We start from the raw sequence: 23,076 nt of genomic DNA, 5'->3' as shown, positions 1-23,076 counted from the left end.
CGGCTTCTATTATTGAGAGGATTCGCAACATTTTGGTTTTACAGAATAGAGTTGTCAGCGCTATGCCCAACCCCCAACCTGGAGGATCAGGTGATTTGTAATCAGGGTTGTCTTCCCCTAGCCTTTGTCGAACCAACTACTAACTTCAAGGCAGCAGTGCTAGTTTTTGTCCGCCCGGTACACACCATATCTGGTGAGTTTTCCCCTATCCATTACTTGGGGAGGTGCCTGATGGGAGACAGCAACGAAATTCTATTTATGCATATGAAAAGTATAAACTGGGCTAAAGAAAGTACGGTATTTTTTTTCTTACTTACTAGCCATATCTCTCTTCAGTGCTTTTAATTTTTTATTGTTCATTTATTTTAATCTGCATACTTTACTTAGACAATAATTAGTGATAATTTATTTTTTTTTATTTAAAACTTACCATAATCTTCAGTTTCTTATATCTTGACTGCACTTAATGTAATCAGTACTGAAATTATTCAAGAAAAGATATTTTAGTATACGTTTTATGGGAACTGAGATTTAATTTCGAAGTTGATCACGTTCATATCATTTTATTTTTGTTTGACTGCATGGAAGGTAATGGAGATAAAATTGCATTGATGTTAGTCAAATAGTCTTAATATATATTTTTTTTATTTTCTTTGTAATTTTTTTCCAAGCTAGAGAACAAACTTTTTCACAGCCACCAGCGTAGCTCAATCGGCTAAGGTGCTTGCCTGCCGATCCGGAGTTGAGCTCGGGCACGGGTTCGATTCCCACTTGGGCTGATTACCTGGTTGGGTTTTTCCGAGGTTTTCCCCAACCCTTAAGGCAAATGTCAGATAATCTTTGGCGAATCCTCAGCCTCATCTCACCAAATATCATCTCACTATCACCAATCCCATTGACGCTAAATAACCTCGTAGTTGATACAGCGTCGTTAAGTACCCGAGTAAAAAACTACCGGTACTATTTCATGAAATAACACGCCGAAATAAAGTATTATGTGACTTTACCACCATTTAAGCAGCATTTCTCGATAATATTTTATAGTTAATAAATATGTATGTGTGTATATATATATATATATATATATATATATATATATATATATATATATTTATATTTATTTCAATAACATATTACGAGTATAATGACAAAATTTGTTATATAGAAATCAAACTTCAGTCCGATATGACGTAAATACATTGGCTTTGAATTGAATTCTGCGTAGTCTATATTTATGTTACTTTAATCATGGTCACGACCTGTTACACACATTGTCAAAGTAGCAATCAACTCCATCCGGCGCTGCCTCCTTCAATGCTTCAGTCACATCAGTGGTACGGTAATTGAAGGCTCTATCAAATTTCAATTCTTCAGTCAGCCATTTAACTTTTTCTTCTGAACCAGCAAAGCCTATAACTTTGCAACCTGAAAAAAAGATACAAAATATTTTATAACAAAGTCTGAATAAGATGGTTCTGGTTTAGGTTTTTCTTTTTTAATATATATTTTGTACATATTTTTAATAAGATGAAATTCGTTAGAGTCTATCCCGAATTTTAGATACTAATAATAATAATGATTGATAATATTGAATTTCTTCGTATATGACTATATGAGAAACTTCTGCCAAATTTTGCTTGTAGCCTTCTCACTGAGGGGAGAGGGAAAAATTACGACATGAAACTACTGACAGATGCCAATTAAGATATTTTTATTGTCCTTAAAAAATTCAGATGAGCATCGTAATAACTTGAGCACTACGGACAACAGTCAGATTTGTATGCCAATTCCAATTGATGATCGTAAAGTGTTTACAATATATTTTTTTAAGTTAAATTGGGTAATATATACCATTTATATATTATGAAAACTAAATTAAGACTATCATATCTGGATTCTTACAATAAAATAATAAGCCACTGGCATAGCTCAGTCGGCAAAGGCATTTGTATTCTGATCCGGAGTTGTGTTTGGGCATGCTTTCGATTCCCACTTGAGCTGATTACCTAGTTTGATTTTTCCGAGGTTTTCCCAACCATAAGGCGAATGTCAGGTAATCTATGGCGAATCCTCGGCCTCATCTCGCCAAAATACAATCTCACTATCACTATTTCCATTGACGCTAAATAACCTAGTAGTAGATACAGCATCGTTAAATAACCAACTAAAAAGAATAAAATAATAATATAAAAAAACTGAAACTTGATTCCATGCATTTTCATTTATGACAGAAAAAATGGGACTATCCCGAAAAAAACATGTCTCAACACCTTTTCTCGTAATTACAGCTGCCAGGACTTCAATCTGGAATCCCAGCTATTTATGACTAAAATGTTATAGTACTCATTTAATTATAGTCAGAGGCAAATCAAAAGTAAAAAGACAGAAGAAATATTACTTACAATGAACACTGAAGCTCCTATTATTGGTTATTAGATAGAAATGGAAAAATTATATTAATTCTTATGAGAGAAAATCTGTTTCGTGGTTTGTTAAGCCAGAAGTAATGAAGCAGAAAGAGGATCAAAGAGTGAAAGAGACTAGGAGAATGATTGGATATAGTCGTAAAAACTTATTTTTTCTTGAAAAAAAATTTCCACTTTTTTATGACCCAAAAAGCTCAGTTGGCAGAGCAACTGGCTACGGACTGAAAGGTCAATTCCAGATAGTAACGGAATTTTTATTGTCGCCAAAACTTTTATAATGGTTCTGGGAGTCCACTCAGTCTCCTTTCAAATTGAATACTTGATCTTTCCCGAAAATAAAAGGTAGCTGGAACATAGTGCTGGCTACACCACCTCATTTTGGTGCTGAAGCCATGAAAGCATGCCCCCATATGTGCTGTGTAAAAGAAGACACAATACGTACATCCCAACATTTTCTCCCTCTACAGGACTGCTTCTTACATTCTATGCAAAATATTGGGGGGTAAAGATAAATGAGTTAATTATTTTGTAGCTACCTGCATAGCTCAGGCAGCAGGCACTTTTGCCTGCTGATTCGCAACTGTGCCTGAGCATGGTTTGAATTCCCACTTAGGCTCATTAGGTTTTTTCCAAGTTTTCCCCAATCATGAGGCAAATGTCAGGTAATTTACGACAAATTTTTGGCCTCATCTCGCCATTACCAGTTTCATCGATACTAAATAACCTATTAGTTGTTATAGCGTCATTAAATTAATAACCAACTGTAAGGTTATTTTGTTTCTGAATTAAAGATGATAATAATTCATCAAGTGTTGATGCAACTATGAATGCTTACTTAAATTTAAAATTATTGAGGAAATTTGTGCATATATAATTAACATGTATGTAATACAATCCTGTGATTGATTGATTCTGTGCACATACTCATATATCTCCTCTTTTAATGCCGACTTATAAACTTAGAATGCGTGTAGGGAAGAGTATATCTTTGGACTAACACTACATAGGCACACATTACGAGCCTCCCTGGTCGTGTAGTCAGCATGACACAGAGCCACTGCTGAGACAACACAAGACAGCACATGGCAAGGGACAACCATCCATTCCCATGGACGGAAGATAGATCTCTTTCATTGTCCATGCCAGGAATCGAACCACTGACAACTTGAGTGGGAAGCACATATGCTATCCAGACAATTGATAATACTAACCTAAAATATGTGCTATCTGCCCCACATGGCTTCCAACTGCACCCGCGGCTCCACTCACTACTACAACCTCACCAGCCTTAGGTTGACAAAGTTTTAAGAGTCCAAAGTAAGCCGTATTGCTGCATCACAAACCATAAAATGAAAGGGTACAATTTTTGCATCTGAAGAAAATACAGGCACATTTTTATACACAATGAACCGTAAGTGGTGTCATTAATTTTAAGGGGTTATTCTTTGATAAGTTTCAAACAAAAAAACTTTAATACAATTTTGCTCGTTTTTGCTTGCTTTTCGAGATAAAAATTGTTTTATATGAAAAATTCAGAGCGTGTTTTGGGAAAGCTATTGATTTAATTCTCAATATGCTCATTCAATTTAAAAGAGCAGTGTATTATGATAACAAATGATTGAAAGAATTTTAGTTTTGTCCTTTAAATATGCAGAAATTTGATCCAAACAAATTTAATGCAACATTGTGAAATTCCCTTGCAGAACGAAATGTTACATAACTACAAGACATGGCCAACTATGAATACATCTCTTTTTAACCACAAAACAACACAGACTGTTAGTTCCGATTTTAGCCAGGGGTAATTTGTAGACTAGCTCTGAAATAATGCAATGTTGCATTATCTTGATAACAATGTAGTATCGGCTATACATTTATATGACAAAATATGTTTGTTTTGGTATAGAATACTCTGCAATACTTCAGTATATAATTACGACTCATACTGTACATAGGATAAGAATAAAAATATGTAGGCTATATGACTTTCACGTGTTATTTCGGCTTGGGAGCCATCTTCAGAACTACTTAGTATTACTAAACTTAGTTCAAGTTAATACGTGAAAGTCATATACATATCATGGATAAATATAATATGTACATATTTTTATTCCTAACTGATATAGTGTTAAAAGTTGTGTAATCAAGATATGTAGGATAAGAAGTTAAAACTAGGCCTATGTGTGGAAACTGGAAATATATTGTAAAGTGAGGCAAATTTATCTGTAAAACAAAACATACATTAAAAAATAAATCATGATATAAGCCCTTTGTGACTCAAAATAATAAAAAATACATAAAAAATGGAGAGAAATTAATGAACTTAAATATAATATGTTCTGTGCATCTGATATGGCTTAAATAAATATGTATAATTTTTCCCTGTTTTATGAAGTTTACCCCAGTGATCAAGTTTATTCCAGTTTGCAGTATGGAAAATTGTTAATTTCAGAGGAAATAGCGAGTGTACACAGCACGACGTACCCTAGAAGTCCTTCTCTAAAATTCTTGCCCCCTACCTAAACAGAAACTCAAATGATGCCTGTGCTCTACATCTGTGACATAATGCAAAAACCCAAAAATCTCGCATCACATTAGAACACAATATTAAAGCCTGAAATAATACTTAATTTTCCAATATGCATACTTTTTATATTTAAACCATATATTTCCGCATATAAGAGGAGATATCAATTTCGAGCACAACATTATGGTTTTAGCTTATATCTGTCCTTAAAGACGACCCCTAAAAACTATCAACTGTCATGGGAAAAAGTGAAAGTGGAAACAGTGATAAAATCCTCCAAAAAGTGAGGAATTTCTAATGTCATGGATGGCACAGAGGACGATTTGCTATAGAATACTGATGTCGAAGTAGAAACTGATTCTCCACATTCAGAATGGGACACATGACGATGCTGTCAACAGTGAAATTTGGGACGTACTTCATAGCTCTTTGCTTCGGACAATGGATGTGATTTATAGTATTTTTAATGGTTTTAATGTAGAATTTTAGGGTCTTTTTTTGTATTTTTCTAGTGTAGAATTTTAAGATATCTTTTTTTTATATCTGCTATATAAAATTATCCCCGCTTTTGTGGGTATTTTTTTATTATTCACTGTACTGGCGATGGTTTTTAAAGGACGATAAGATCCTTAGCATGGCTTCTTCCTGAAGAAAAGTGAAGCTGAGAGACCTATGTAGCAGATTTATGGTACGTAAAAGAATTTTGTCCTTGATAGAGAGCTACAGGCCATTTATCGCTCATGTCGAAATTTGTAGGAAGTGTAATGCACCCATATCAGTGGCCTACATGCACTTTGACTTGTCTTACATAACTTATATTTATGTACTATCATGTGGATAGTTCATTCATTCATTCATTCATCCATCCATTCATTCATTCATTCATTCATTCATTCATTCATTCATTCATTCATTCATTCATTCATTCATCCCATAGATTCGGAATCAGAATATAGGTAGGTACCTCTAGTGAAGATTTCAGGACCTACAAGGAATTTAGTTACACTTATTTGCTTTTAGGGGGCAGAGAGGCACATCGCCTTAACACACCTAGTATGCAAGTAAGGTATTATTACTAGGACGCGAGAGAGGAGAAATATAGTCCAGAGGCTCTAATTTAGGCTTGTAGGTTTTTAACATGCCTGAAAACTCAGTTTATTTGTTATGAACCATAATTTGTAATTCACTACATAACTCTGTAATTCCGACGGTCTAGAATCTATAATATTATTAGAACAACCTTATAAGCACTATCACCAAGAAGTTACAATTAGTACCTCAGTACCGTAATAAAAACTTATGATAGCTTAATCTACAGTACCAGTATGTAACCATGTTAAAATAGAGGAACAGTGATTTACATTTCATAATATCTTGACTTTTTAAAGCTTTTTTTGATTATGAAATAACGAAGTAACTTAACACATACTGGTAGTACCAGGTAATTCATATAGGCAGTAAGCTATGAGTTTAAACTCTTAATCCTTACCCAATCCTTCCAAGAGCTCCAAGAGCTAAAGACATGGGCAAATCTCCCATCTCGGGCACAAGGTGTGGTGGAAAATGAGTAGGAATTGGAGCTATGTTGCCATTTGCAATTGTATGTGTTCGCCAGCCAAAGAATCCAATCACATGTTTTCCAACAGCAAAGTCTTTGTGACGGCTTTCAATGACTCTGAAAATAATAACATTTAAAAGTATAAATTAAAGTGTCACAGTAAATCAACTGTAACGAGAAATGAATAAACTTATAAACATTTAATATAAATAAAATTCGTTCATAGTGCTGTAATATAGGTAGGCCTATTAATACGAGGGTTGTAAATAAAATAATGGCAACATAGACAGTACAAACATATTATTGAACTTACATGGAAAGTACATTTACATCCCTTCAATATAATCACCAGCGTGTTCCTATGTCTTTTGCCAACTCTGTGGTAACCGTTGAATGCCGTTAGCGAGGTTGTTTCTGTTGATCTCTCTGATATTCTGCCCTAATACATGAAGCACTGATGCAATATCTGGAAACCTCTTGCCTCTAAGTGGTTCTTTCAACCATGGGAACAAGTCGTGGTCACAAGGACTCATGTCAGGGGAATTCAGAGGATGTTCCAATACTTCCCAATACCATCTCTGTAGCCACTGCTTCTGCGACATGACGAGCATTATCATGCAAGGTGAAACGTGGATTGTCTCTCAGGAAATGTAAACGTTTGCGCCACATAGCTGGACGTACGTTGTGTTCGAGAAAATGTTGGTAGTATGCTGCATTGACATTTTGGTCTTGAGATATGGCATGGCTAATGATAATACCTTCACTGTCGTATGCCACTATCAGCATGACTTTCACCATAGAGGATTCATACTGCACTTTTTTTGGACGTGGTGACCTTTCGTGGTACCATTCAATAGACTAACGCTTTAGTTCAGGCTCATATGCCTTGCCCACATCTCGTCAATGGCAACAATACATTGCAGGAATACGTCCCCTTCATTGTGGTATCTCTGTAGATGGAGTTAAGCTATTGTGTATTGGTGCCACTTCTGTGCTTCTGTCAGGTTATGAGGAACCCAGCATGCTGCAATTTTTCTCATGTGGAAGTGTTCGTCACAAATGGATGGGCGACCTGTGCGAGCCATATGTTCCATCTCATTCTGACCCAGTTGAACTGCAGAGATTCATCTTGCAACCATCCGATATGGTAGTGGTCAATGCCACAAGCTTCAAGTAACCCTTGATGACATTGGCGTGCATTTCTACCACGGGCTACCTCGATTTTTATCCACGATCGCTGCTCAAGTTTAATAAACATGCTTTCGAGCAGTTTAAAATAGTGCTCTACATTTAACCACATACAATAACAACATCTGTTGTCATAGTAACCGGATTTATATTCATTACATCGACAATATCTCCAACTACAATCACCAGTTGTCTCCTATCGCATGACCCATTCCTGGCAGTGTTGCCACTACTTTATTTACAACTCATGTAATTAATCTTCTCAAATTTAAGACTGAAAGAAGCAAGTGTAAAATTAAAACTGTATATAGAGTACAATATCTACATTGTACGATATCTAAGTACTAATTACTAAACTCTATAAATCATGGAATATGCACCGGTAACTAACCTACTTGTATCATGAACGTCAATTTATTGAAGTGTATTAATTTGAAACAAAGTAGGCCTACCTACTCATGGTGAATCTAGAGCAAATATTTTGGGTAGGCTCAAACTTGGAAACAACTTGTACCTTCACTTACAATTTCAAAGCAGTATGATAGTCACTATTTTATAAATACCGTAGTCTATTTCAAAACTATAACGAATCCTTAACAGTTTTTTAATTGCTTTTAAATAATGCCTAAATTTTACATACTGTAATATAGAAATTTGATATGACTAAGGATGCAGAAGATCACTACAAGACAGTAGTTTCCGTTACAATTATGATTTAGGATAAGATAATTCATGTTTTAATTTACTTACGAAGAAATATAAAACAAATTTAAAAAGGCCTTTTCATACAGACACTTTTCCAGACTGGACTTAGAAAAACCTGAACCCTCTCTAGCAACAAGCCAGAACACACTTCTGTTGAGATAACACTCCAGAAAGAATAATATTCACTTACTTAGCAACTTGTAGACCAATCATGGTAGACCCCAGTGGATACCTTGACATATAAGAACGCATGTATGGATCCACACTCCACCACACAGCTTCACAAAGAATTTCTGTACACAAAGGAAATTTACGTACAGAGAAAGTGTTATTTTTATGAGTGTGTACTTGCTACGTTGGTAGAAATACTATAAAATAAAAATTATAAATGTTTATATTACTTGACTTGTTTAGTATTATTTTTATTTCTTTATTTATCGTTGATACTAGACTAGTTCATATTTTATTATTATTTATTTTAGAGCAAATTCCCAAATAATCCCAGCCAATAATAATAAAAAAAAGTTACCGGTAGTACAATATACACAAGAAATTAGGAAATTACGCTAGTTACCAAATAAATGAAAAGCAAAACATTAATTAATTGATGAACTAGTGGACTTAATCGTGTTAAATATGAAATATTCGTCCGGCTTCATATTTAACACGAGTAAGTCCACTAGTTCATCAATTAATTATATTCAAGTGTTAAAAGTGGTGTACGCAAGATTCAAAAATGGGCAAAACATTAATTTTAATGAATTTGTGCATTATTCTGTGATCTTTGGAAAACCCTCAATAAAGTCAGAGTGTATTAAATAAATTCGATTATAGCTTCATCAATTTTATATGCAGATGCAATGTAATAATACAATAATGTTATAATTGTATTTGTCCTCAGGAAAACCATTAAAACCGCAATTAGAGTAGGACTTAACTGGCCTTCATGATGAACCCAAAGTCTCCAAATAACAGAGCAAAATACTACCCTGCGATTGATCCTCAAAGATTTTACATTTATGCATCCATTATAAAAGAATCAGTTAATTTGTTCAATAAAAACAACTAACCAGGCAAAAGATCGATTTGTCATTTCTTTCACAATAGTTTTCAAATCCATTTGTCTCCTCCTTTATCATACACGTATTATTTTCATGGCATATCGAAATAGAAATCTTTGACTTCATTTATATTAGAATTTTCAGATGCATTATAATACATACTGTACTTTTAATATTGTGTATCGCATATTGACTATTGCAGCAAACTCGGCAATAAGGAGGAGAAGGTTGAAATTATTACTATGCTAAATTATAAATGATTGATGGGAGCAAGAAAATTTCTTTTAAAGGGTGACCATATTTCCTAGAGACAAAAATGGAACTGGGTCCACATAATATTCTGAATTCACTTTAATGTTTTTTATTCTTTTTCTTGCTCTGTGTCACTTGTTTTGTATCAATGTTTTTGCGTAATTGAATGTTATTAATTAGTTTTTTCTTCAACAAATGTTTATGCTGAGTCTTACCTTAGTGCTAAAATTTAAAAAATCCAAAAATGACCCACTCTCGCTAATATGCGGTGCCATTTAATACACTATTTTGATGCGGTTCCTTGAAGAGCATCTTATCGAAGTTTCACTTTATTATTATTATTATTATTATTATTATTATTATTATTATTATTATTATTATTATTATTATTATTATTATGATCATTATCATCATTACTATTATTATTATTATTATTATTATTATTATTATTATTATTATTATTATTATTATTATTATTATTGAATGAAAAAACGATGGAAAATTTTGTTACTTGAACATAATATTGCAAATTACCACTATTCTTCAATGACAGAACCCATACAAGAATTTAGATAGACAAGGATTGTATTCCATCTCGATCTTACCATGAATATTTCTCAGATGAAGTAATCTTACAAAGCAAATTTCGGTCTTTCAATAACCTAGCATAAAACTTTTTACATTCCATGATACAATTTTGCCTCACAACTAACATAGCCCTCATTGCCTCGACATGTAACCTAGATTTATCCTTTGTTCACATGCCGGTACTGTTCTTAACAGAAAATATTCCCTCAACAGGTGCTATACTTTTTGAAAGACAGAGAATAAATTCTACAATATTACACAAAATCTTGGAAGTCTAAACGTTTTTAGCTCATTTGAGAAAAGTCTGTAACCATCTATTTAGGAATGTTGTCCTTATTCCATGTACATAGCACTTACCATCATTCTGTAATATGGGTAGATCTTCTTCAATTATCAGAAAGTCACTTTCTTTCGGCTCTCCATCACAATATTTATCAAGGACGAATTTTCTAGCCTTCACCATTTGGACGTCTTTTAATCACAGAAGAGAACTAGTACGCATATATAGAGAAGCTCTGAAAAATATCGAGATTGCAATTTTCAGTCGCAGAACACCAGTAATGTAGTTAACAGCAGACTATTATCTCTGATAAAAATATTCTTCTACATAAATTGGTTTTGAGTGAAAAACAGACTAGTAAAACTGACACAGCAAAATTATTTTATGATAGCAGAATGTGGCACTGTTACGTTACTGTGCTGTTTTTTTCTTATCACATAGACTATGTTTGCATAGGTGATTAAGTATCCCAGCAAAATCCACTCACATTATCAATTTGATATCTATATCAGTGATAGTAAAAATGTTACAAACACAACAAACCAATAGCATAAAAAAGTAAAAAATAAAAATCTTGAAACCATATGAAATAGGCTTTTCTGTAAGTGAACATCAATGAAAGAAAAATATAAATCTTCATATACCGTACTAATTTATAAATGGAAAAATAATAACTAGAGACGAGAATTTCATGCACTATAAAATCCCAAAATATGATGCATTCATGCACGATCAAACTATGAAACATGCATGATCAAGCGAAAAATACATTAAAACATGCACTTTCATTTTTGTTCCAAATTTCTTATTTCACTCGACTTTTCTTTTTTGCACAGTTAACAACTAAGGTTCCTGCTCTTGCCAGTCAATATGTTTTTGTAGGCAGAGAATGACCTCTATACATCGCAAGAAGTTATGGGTGCAAACTTGAATGAACCTTTTTCTGTTACTTAGTTTTTTTTTTTTTTTTTTTTTTTTTTTTTTTTTTTTTTTTTTTTTTCAGTCCTGATTCCTGAAGCTAAAACGAGGGTCATAGAAATCGAGAAACTGAGGTGTCTACTCAAAACTATTAAAACATGCATTTAAACTCTAGATCTAGGATTTAAACTGAATATAATATAATGTATATTATATGAATGATTATGCTAAAAATTGCATAAATATGCATTATGCATGTTTTTATCCCCAAAAAGGCCAAAACATGCAAACATGCACGGAAAAAGTACACATATTTGGAACTGGAAAGTAATGAAATGGATAAGTATTAAGTTTGAGCTATGTCGTATGTTCCTATAAAGACATGCATTTGCATGGAATTCTCGTCTCTAGTTATGTCTATCCAAGCCAAGAACCGTATTAGACCAAAGCAATATGAGTCCTGACTGATCTGCGATTGGTTGAAAGCCAAAACCTATAAATGCTATCGGTATAAAATATAGTCTGAATGAATGAATGAATGAATGAGAGGGAAATGGAGGAGAAACTTTAAAAGGTAGGCAAAAATGCGTCCTTGCAAGGAAGTTTGGGGTTGATTGAGAAAATTGAATATGTGAGCTCCAAGCCTGTTGGCCACTTGTCTCACTCAAGAGTTTTGCTGCTCCATTGTAGAAGCTCTAGAAAATTTTGAAGGGGAAAATGCAGAAAATCGATGTGACCTAATAGCTACCAGTACCACATAAAGGGAAAGAGAGAAATGCGAATGCGGTGAAGAAACTGACTGCAGGATCGGAAGAAGAAATGCCGGAACTTGTAAGTCTGCACATTGAAAGGTACTGTGTCCTTTCACAGTGAGAATGCAGTCGAGTAAACTGGCTCGTGTAACAGGTGTGATGTTCGAAGGCTAAGCCAAGACCACCGGAAGAACGCTGGGTGTTGTAAGTCTGCACATTGAAATATACAAGTGTTCTTTTTCGCAGTGAAAGTAGAGTCGAGTAACCTCGTTACAGGATAATGTATGGAAGCTAAGCCAGGGCATCTATGTCGAAAATTTATTTTGGAAAAATACCAGGGTATTTATAGGGAAGGGCATGTAGGTCCGTGGCCCATTTCTTTCAGGGCTCATCACAGTTCGACTACATTTAAACGTGCGCGTCTTGTCATTGGCCGCTGATGATGTTATACACTTCCACTTTAGTCACACTTGGTAAACAGCTGTTAATTAATATAAGCTACTGTCCTGCTCGGCAGCAAGCATGTATTAGAATGTGCAACAACCCAGCCAGCTTAAGACATAAACAAAGAGGATGCTGGAAATAACAGCTACACGACTGTAACTAACGTTTTTTCACACATATGTCAATTCAAATCCGTGCAATATAATTCTAATTAACAATTATGTTAGATTAAAAGAAATGTAATGTACCTATATATTAATGTGTACTTGATCTTTTCTGTTTACCACAGGGCGTAGTGTTAGCTACATTGTAGTATGGTTCTTGGCATGAATAGATATTTTTTGCACGATAGTGTTTTTTGTTGTAGAAATGTTATGGTTTATTTAACGATGCTCGAAACTGCCGAGGTTATATCAGCGTCGCTGGTGTGCCGGAATTTTGTCCCGCAAGAGTTCTTTGACATACCAGCAGTTGCGTGTGGTAGCATGACGTGAAGGGAAGCAGTGCCTGTATGTATGCCCTTGCTCGACTGGGCTTCGATGCCTGTTGCCTACATACAGGGTTTCCATGGAATTGCTTCCCCGAAAACGTCATCACTGCACGCCACTGCATGCCAATAAATCTACTGACATGAGCCTGTCGCATTTAAGCACACTTAAATGCCATCGACGTGGCTCGGAAACGAACCCGCAACCTCGGCCATAGAAGGCCAGCGCTATACCAACTGCGCCAACCAGGCCGACTTTTTTTGTTGTATTTACAGCTATTGTTGAAAGTTAGAATTCCCACCTGCTCTGCTAGTTTTTCAAACTCTTCCTCGATTTTGTAAAGAGCACTTCCCAACTTTGTATCGTAATATACTATTGCGGCACTTGTGCAATAATGTGGTATATTGTGCATGATTTTGGCTAATAAAAGCTGTTTATAATACTGATGTACAAAAAATAAAAGTACCTTAACATAATTAGGGCCTACATACAAAAAATTAAAAATTAATTTTCGCTTACTACAATATTCTAGAAATCATTTACCTTAGTTTATAATAATAATAATAATAATAATAATAATAATAATAATAATAATAATAATAATAATAATAATACCAATGGCAAAAGAAGCTTTTAATAGAAAAAGGAGCATCTCCTGCAGACGTCTGGAAAAATAACTAAGGTAGAGGCTAGTGAAATGCTTTGTGTGGAGTGTAGCATTGTATGGGGGCAGAAACATGGATATTACGACGAAGTGAAAATAAACTACTAGAATCATTTGAAATGTGGATATGGAGAAGAATGGAGCGTATGAAATGGACAGACAGAATAAGAAATGAAGCTGTGCTGGAAAGAATGAATGAAGAAAGAATAATGCTGAAAGTGATCAGGAAGAGAAAAAGGAATTGCCTGGGTCACTGCCTAATGAAGGATGCACTATTGTAGGGCCGCGGTAAGTAGCGAGCGGAGCTCCCTAGTCTGAGAATGACCCCTGATCACATATGTATGACATAATCGCGACAACAGAGACGCCTTGACAGCGTTCTACAATAGTACTACCGTACAAAAAACATTCGCTCTACAGATGAAGTGAATTTCCGCAAATGATAACAAGACAACTCTCTATGGCTATATTGGCAAACTTTTATTTATGCTCATAAGCTCATTACTGAAACTAGTGTGTACTGCACAAATTCCTTATGACATTATTAAACATTAAGCAATACTTACTTACTTATTGGCTTTTAAGGAACCCGGAGGTTCATTGTCGTCCTCACATAAGCCCGCCATTGATCCCTATTCTGAGCAAGATTAATCCAGTCTCTACCATCATATCCCACCTCCCTCAAATCCATTTTAATATTATCTTCCCATCTACGTCTCGACCTCCCCAAAGGTCTTTTTTCCGCCGGCATCCCAACTAACACTCTATATGCATTTATGGATTTGCCCATACATACGTGCTACATGCCCTGCCCATCTCAAGCGTCTGGATTTAATGTTCCTAATTATGTCAGGTGAAGAATACAATGCGTGCAGCTCTGCGTTGTGTAACTTTCTCCATTCTCCTGTAACTTCATCCCTCTTAGCCCCAAATATTTTCCTAAGAACCTTATTCTCAAACACCCTTAATCTCTGTTCCTCTCTCAAAGTGAGAGTCCAAGTTTCACAACCATATAGAACAACCGGTAATATAACTGTTTCATAAATTCTAACTTTCAGATTTTTTGATAGCAGACTAGATGACAAAAGCTTCTCAACCGAATAATAACAGGCATTTCCCATATTTATTCTGCGTCTAATTTCCTCCCGAGTATCATTTATATTTGTTACTGTTGCTCCAAGATATTTGAATTTTTCCAACTCTTCGAAGGATAATAAGTAAGTAAAATACAAATATATACATAGACTGGCCACCTTGAATATTTTAAAATGGCACTTTCTTACTGAAAGTACATGGCTGGAAAAGGAATGAGAAAGATAAAAACAAATGTTGGAGCACTGTAGGCGCGGTCAAGGTCTGCAATAGGCTGTGGTACCAATGTTGTTGATATAATTATGTTTTATTTAACGACGCTCTCAACTGTAGAGGTTATATCAGTGTCGCCGGAGTGCCGAAATTTTGTCCCGCAGGAGTTCTTTTACATGCCATTAAATCTACTGACATGAGCCTGTCGCATTTAAACATACTTAAATGCCATCGACTCGGCCGGAATTGAACCCGCAACCTCGAGCATAGAAGGCCAGCGCTATATGTTGTTGTTGATTTAATTTATAGTTTATTTAACGACGCTCGCAACTGCACAGGCTATATCAGCGTCGCCGGTGTGCCAGAATTTTATTCAGCAGGAGTTCTTTTACATGCCAGTAAATCTACTGACATGAGCCTGTCGCATTTAAACACACTTAAATGCCATCGACTCGGCAGGAATTGAACCCGCAACCTCGAGCATAGAAGGCCAGCGCTATAAGTTGTTGCTGTAGTTGTTGTTGTTGTTGTTGATTTAATTTATGTTTTATTTAACGACGCTCGCAACTGCAGAGGCTATATCAGCGTCGCCGTTGTGCCGGAATTTTGTCCAGCGGGAGTTCTTTTACATGTCAGTAAATCTACTGACATGAGCCTGTCACATTTAAACACACTTAAATGCCATCGACTCGGCCGGACTCGAACCCACAACCTCGAGCATAGAAGGCCAGCGCTATATGTTGTTGTTGATTTAATTTATAGTTTATTCAACGACGCTCGCAACTGCACAGGCTATATCAGCGTCGCCGGTGTGCCGGAATTTTGTTCAGCAGGAGTTCTTTTACATGCCAGTAAATCTACTGACATGAGCCTGTCGCATTTAAACACACTTAAATGCCATCGACTCGGCCGGAATTGAACCCGCAACCTCGAGCATAGAAGGCCAGCGCTATAAGTTGTTGTTGTAGTTGTTGTTGTTGTTGATTTAATTTATGTTTTATTTAACGACGCTCGCAACTGCAGAGGCTATATCAGCGTCGCCGTTGTGCCGGAATTTTGTCCAGCAGGAGTTCTTTTACATGCCAGTAAATCTACTGACATGAGCCTATCACATTTAAACACACTTAAATGCCATCGACCTCGGCCGCGATCTAACCCGCAACCTCGAGCATAGAAGGCCAGCGCTATACCAACTGCGCTACCGAGGGCGACGTTGTTGATGATGATGATGATGATGATGATGATGATGATGATGATGATGATGATGATAACTTAGTTCATTATTTATTCGAAGTCTTCAAATATAAATCTACAGTTGGATGGTTCACTTTTGCAGATAATTTGACAGGTGTTATTTGTTTTTAAAACCATCTACAGTGTTCAGTACATAGCTAATTTACCAAATTATTTCAATGAAAAATAGCTTGTAAATCAACTTTGAAATTTCTGAATTACAAGTAATTAGGCGTACTATCAGTGTAAAATTTCCTTAGAGGAAAAAATAAATAATCGACTTAAAATTTATTTTTAAATAATGCGAATTATTGATGAAACAGCAATGACCTGTAATGACAGTAGAAATAAAGTCTTGGCTCTTTTTACCAGGAGTTGTTTCAATGTCATCTGGTCGCTCGCTAGCCATTTTCCGGATTCTCATGACATTTGCATTACTAACGCCGGCGTATTTAGCAGCTCTGGACGTGGCCTGCCTTAGGGGAGCGATTAGCCTCTTGTTTCGAGCCTCTTCGTCGCAACATTCTATTATATTCTTTATAATCTTCCTCTCTCTACTATGTATTACTTGGCCACGCCGTCGAGTTGATCTTAGTTGCTCCATTGCTAAATACAAACTGTGAGGAGGTAATGTTTTCGTACTGGTGATACTCAGTGTTATCTGAGGTCCGCAGAATGCACACAGAGGTGACGAGGTTGTCGTCTCTTTTCCCCACTTCCCCGCTCTCAGAAGTCTCTACTTACCGCGGCCCTACAATAGAAGGAATGGTGAACGGGAGAAAAGTTCGGGGCAGAAGAACATGTGGAGACTAAGAGGAAGGCGGAAAGTAGAAAAGATTGGAGAATGCTGGGTTTGCAGTGAAAGATCTGCCTTCGGGCAGAACACTATGAATGAATATATTACTACTACTACTACTACTACTACTACTAATAATAATAATAATAATAATAATAATAATAATAATAATAATAATATAAATTCGCAATTCCATATCGAGATATTGATCGTTTATAATAATTTAGACAGAAGTGAAGTACCGGTATGATAAAATCATGAACCGAGATTCGTGATATGTTCAGAATGTGGATATCAGTTATCACAAATCGATTCTCACAAACTTAATATTAACTGTCTAAAGCAGTGGTCGTCAGCACTCGCTGAAATGTGCAATGGGTACGCGGTGCCGTCCTGTGTGCACTGTCGTGCAACAGGGAGAGATAGCATATCCGCTAGCAGCTAGGAGAGCACTATAGTGCACTGCGTTTTCCGCGGGTAAGAGAGACTAGCCCCAGCGCGTGCTCTGTGCTGACGACCCCTGGTCTAAAGTATGTGGGCTTCCTTTAAGTCGTACTGTTGCATTTCATGCAAATAGAACCTGCGTCACATAACCTAAAGGCCTACCATTTCGCATTTAATGCCGAGACTTGTCTCTCTCTTTCGTAACCCTATAAATTTATTTCTCCTGTATGTGCCTAACATATAAACATTAGGGCTACTAATATTATACTTAAACTTAACATAAACAATGAACAGAAACACTTGTCACTGTATAGGTCGGAGTCTGCGCTGTAGCGTGGTGGACTGCACAGGCAGCAGCATTAAGACGACTGCGTCATACAATTTTCATACAATTATCAAATGTTTACTACTACATCGATATTGTATGGAAAAATCGGACTCATCATCAACAAGGTAGTATTAAAATGTATTACATTATAGAATTCAATGCCTGTCTTCATAATAACTGAGTGATTTTTTAATTTCCATATTAACAGACCGTACCGAACGCACGCGGAGAGTTCGATTGCTGCAATTAGGTGACAAATCACGTTACGTATCACGGCGGCGTAATACATTTCGCATCAAATGTTTATTTACCTCAATATTTTTCTTATCTTGAATTCGGTATAGAAACTCCTATCCTCTTGGGTGGTGTTAATTATTGAAAGGAAACCGGCTTCCCTTTAATCGTTAGTGTTAACCTTTAGAAAACTTCGATAATAATGCAGAGGAACTAGAGGAAGTCGCCAGAGTATCAAATGAGCGAGCAGACTTTAACGAGGCTTGTGGGGTTGCCTATCGTCCAGGCTTACCAGGAAGGTCTTTATACTGTAACTTACTGGTTTTTAAGGAACCCGGAGGTTCATTGCCGCCCTCACATAAGCCCGCCATTGGTCCCTATCCTGAGCAACATTAATCCAGTCTCTACCATCATATCCCACCTCCCTCAAATCCATTTTAATATTATCTTCCCACCTACGTCTCGGCTTCCCCAAAAATCTTTTTCCCTCCAGCCTCTTTATACTGTAACAGGTTAACTAAATAATTTAACGTGTATCCAAATAAAAAGACGTTTTGTGATACTTTTTTCACTAACACATGGGAGCAAATGCATTATTTTGTACTGTAATACGTTCGAATTTCGAACAAAGTTTTTATTCTCATAAGGATTGTAGACTGCAAAAAAAAAGCATTGAAAGTAATGTTCCTAAATAATAATAATAATAATAATAATAATAATAATAATAATAATAATGTTAGGGCCTATATAAACGATATCGCTTTCACTTCAAAACTACCGGTATCACGAAAGAATTACAAGAAATTCACATTAAATATTGTTGCTTTTTAAATAAAAGAACCATATGAATAAAATAATGTCACAACTGTTAGCAAAAGTTAATATTTTCTGAACCAGTGCAGAAATTTGTTTAGGAAAGTTGTGTTACGGTACATTATGAAAGGAAACAAGTCACGTTGCGGTCCACGATCTTCTATCCGAGGATGAAAAAATACTGTATTTCGGAATCTTTGATACACGGCAACGAACATTTTAGAATCCCACGATTTGGAAATCGTAGCCAATAGAGCTCTCTTGCTATTCCGTGTTTATTCTGGAATACATGTGATCGAAATACATGCGTATGGTCTTAACTGGCGGGCGTTTCATAGTGTCATCATTCATAAAACATCAGACAGTGAAATGTGTGAAAAGGCCCCGTTCAGACGATACGGAATTTCTCGAAACGGGCATTTGTTCGAATCGACTTCGTGCTCACAGCAGTGTACACACACTTCGATTTTTCCCGTCATTCATTCATTCATAATGTTCTGTTCAAGGACAGGCCTTCTTTCTGTGCATAAATTTAATTACATTAAATATGTTTTATTCACATCTATTATCTACGAAGTATTTCATTCATTCAACTCGTATATCGAAGTATTTCATTCATTCAACTCGTATATCTCCCACTGAATCAAAAGGACGGAAGAGAAGACTTTCCATCGGGTCCAGTCAGATGTTTTATTTCTCCCCAGGATTTCCCCATAGACTCTGCTTACAGAATAGGCCTAGGCCCCCTACCGGTATTTAATGAAATTAATCATTAAACTTATGCATGAGAAAAAATCGAATTGTGTGTACATTGCTGTCAGCACGAAATCGATTAGAATAAATGCCCGTTTGAGAAATTTCCGTACCGTCTGAAAAGAGCCTTACGGGAAAACTATTTATAGAGCAAGGGAAAAAAATAAATAGGGGTTTTTCTTTACCTTGTACGAAGGAGGGATCCGAAGGTTTGCACTGGAGCCTATTCTGTGAATGATTAGGTAGCCGAACGGCCGCGCTCTTGTACAAGTACAGCAAGCCGCACAGAGAACTTAACCTGGGCCATTGTATGGATAATGATGATGATATTGCGAATTAATGATGGCGAAATGAGTCCGAGGTCCAACACCGGAAATTACCCAACAATGTTCTTTTACATGCATTTTTCTTAAATAAATATCAAAATATTTGCATGTATGCTTCAAAGATAAAAAAAAATGTAAGCAAGAAGCACGATTAAATATATTCATTAGAATTTACACCCACATTTTGAAACTTAATTCGAATTAAAATAATAGAACAGTTATCACAATTCTGTTATTGTGAAATACTTATACAAAAAGAATTAGATACACAGTATTATGCATTTACAAGAGAGCCTACATTTTGTAAATGATAGCCTACAGTAAAATGGTTCAAATATCTTTAAGTCTGTCTTGCACGGAACCATTTTTGCGTTTGCACAGAATGAGCATCTTCACAAAATTAATTGAAATGAAAGTAATGTGATATTATCAGTACCGGTACGGTAATCTTATGTTTCAGGGGTGTAAATTCTGGGAAATGTTCAATCCCTGATCACATATAATAAACATATACGTAATCAGGGGTTCAATATATACACAGAATCACCTTAAAACTTAGAAATTACTGTGCCCTTACTTTAAAAAGGGAGGGGCAGAAATTGCTTAAAATGTACCGGTAACGTTTACATTTTAAGGGTATAAATCCTGGGAGATATACATATATATATATATATATATATATATATATATATATATATATATATATATATATAAGAAGAAATAGAAATGCTCTTAGTATAGCCACAATATACGTAGGGTATTCATAATAGAGAGAGGTGTAAATTCTGGGAAACGTTTTAATACGTAGGTACAAAATCACTTTTAATGTATCCTGCAACCTGCACAGCAACACAATAGCGAAACTTAATTGGGACTCAAGAGATAAGATAATTTAAATTAACAATCCAGTGTCATTGGACAACAAAACAACTTTTAATGTACCGTAAAACGGGGCTACTTTGCTCCTATAGAGACTACTTTTTCCCAAAATTTTAAAAAGATCCACCGGCATCTGATGGGCACTGAATTAAGCATTACGCATTAGTTATAGCATAATATCACAGAATTAAATCGTAAGAATCTGCCATAAAATTTAAATCGAAAGAGGTGGGTGTATATTAATGTTATGTACAATTAAGTTGTGATTAACAATCCATTACCGGTAATCGTTTTCTTGAATATTCCTTTATTACTCCGTTATTGTCTTGTGTATCATGTAGAGTAACATGACGCAGACATGGGATTACTTTGCACCACGCAAAAAGTGGAGCAAAGTAGCCCCCACCACGTTCCTCTTGCATTATCGTCACCATAATCACTATTTTTTTTTTTATGTTTGGACTGTTTGTGTGTAGTCTCATGTTCTTTTCTTTGTATTTGATATTAATCAGTTATGAGTAAGATTTCCATCTTTTAGTTGTACTGAATTCCATTTAAATAATATTTATGTGTAGGGACTAAATAAATTATGGTGTTTGTAATTTTTTATACCGGTAATTAAAGCAGGTAACCTCCTATGTAGCACCTCGTTTATAACAAAACTTGCAAATTTCTATTCAAAATTATCCATTTATCTCCTGGCCTAGTATGAGTGGTGTCTTGTTGATGTCACTTGTAGGGTCCAGATCTGTCTTCGGACAGTTGACTAAACAACAAATACCTAGCCATTTATATTTGTGAGATCACTATTACAATTAATGTAATTGGTATGACTATAAAGCGTTGATTTTCAAAGTGGAGCAAAGTCACCCTCCCATATGGGCTCTTTTGCTACATTTTTTTAAATGGCCATTAACATTTTTTGAAATTACAAAAAGAAAAGAAAGTAATTAAAGTCAGTACCTAAAGTAAAGAACTTAACACAGAATCATTTTCTGACAATGTTAGACAATTTACTTTGTATTTATTATGTTTTCTTTTAAATGTTGTTAAATATAATGAAGCAAAGTAGCCCCGTTTTACGGTATCTAAAATCACTGAGAAAAACTAGTAATCCTTATGACCAGGCTGATTGTAATCATACAGTTGGGCCATTATTTTGTAATTATGTGTTTATGGAGTAAATTATGGTAAAATTGTATTACTCTTAGGTTCAAATTTTCTGAAAGCCTTAAATGTGTGTTGGAAATGTTCTACAGTCTCCTACAGATTATCATATCACTTTCGATTTACAAAATTGATAGCTCACGCATGCGCGTTAACTAAATTTCGATTATCGAAAAGTTTAATATTTTGTACACCACTCATGAAGATCAATTTAAAAATATAGTTTTCCATACAAACCAAAATTAAAAAGCTTCGTGTTTTATATTATTCAATATGTTGCTTTATCATGTGAGTTGCCCAATCGCAAGAATGCCAACATGACCCTAGAAGCAAATATTCATTACAGTACATATTCTATTACATATACACAAATTATAGACGAAATTGCAAAAAGTAATGTTTTTTGTACATATGAAAAAACTAGTATGATGCTCTTCTAATATAGCATATTTACCACATATTACACACAGTTATATTTACGTGGTTGTGATAAAAATTATTGTAGATAAAAATGTTTATTATTGACACTATGTTACTGTAACCGTCATCCATGGATTTTATATAGTAAGCCTTATTCAGTCATTTTATTAGTTATGATATTATTACCTTTTAAAGAAACGGTATATTATCAAGAGAGATTGACTCGGCCTTTGCAGTAATTCAGAATTACTTGTGATTAGTTCTTTTTTCGTAAGCCGAATTGTTCCTGCATTGTTCTATACAGTAGTTGCAAAAAGAAAGCTGCACTGAGACAATGCAAAGTACAAATCCCAATGATGAAAGAAACTGAGTTAAATCGGACTTAGATTTTAGTCTGAAAGTCCAACCAAGACATAAACATGCAGTTGTTTACGTTATTTAATCATTTTGCGGTCTTAACTATTAATAAAATTTAATAATTTTCGTCTGCTGCTGAACTGCAGTTGATCATGAGGGTCCAGAATAAA

At 35.3% G+C, this 23,076-nt stretch overlaps 1 protein-coding gene across 3 annotated transcripts in view; it reads right to left on the bottom strand.

The window, feature by feature from the left end:
- The window catches only part of LOC138706354 (prostaglandin reductase 1-like), a 32,225-nt gene extending 9,318 nt beyond the window's left edge, over positions 1-22,907 (bottom strand). The window contains exons 1-7 of one of the 3 annotated variants that reach the window (XM_069835530.1): positions 22,736-22,906; positions 22,367-22,452; positions 10,663-10,820; positions 8,595-8,697; positions 6,443-6,628; positions 3,638-3,756; positions 1,271-1,425 (exon numbers count right to left, since the gene is read on the bottom strand). In XM_069835530.1, the coding sequence (XP_069691631.1) occupies positions 1,271-1,425; positions 3,638-3,756; positions 6,443-6,628; positions 8,595-8,697; positions 10,663-10,768 (669 nt within the window). In that variant the 5' untranslated portion in view covers positions 10,769-10,820; positions 22,367-22,452; positions 22,736-22,906. Of the gene's footprint in view, positions 1-1,270; positions 1,426-3,637; positions 3,757-6,442; positions 6,629-8,594; positions 8,698-10,662; positions 10,821-10,953; positions 11,007-22,366; positions 22,453-22,735 lie in introns of those variants that run through there. The other 2 variants (XM_069835531.1, XM_069835532.1) reach the window with 2 other exon arrangements.
- Between the last annotated feature and the right edge of the window lie 169 nt (positions 22,908-23,076).

This window comes from Periplaneta americana, chromosome 9 (genome assembly GCF_040183065.1).
Source record: "Periplaneta americana isolate PAMFEO1 chromosome 9, P.americana_PAMFEO1_priV1, whole genome shotgun sequence".
Taxonomy (NCBI): domain Eukaryota; kingdom Metazoa; phylum Arthropoda; class Insecta; order Blattodea; family Blattidae; genus Periplaneta; species Periplaneta americana.
This window is presented reverse-complemented; position numbering and strand designations above follow the sequence as displayed.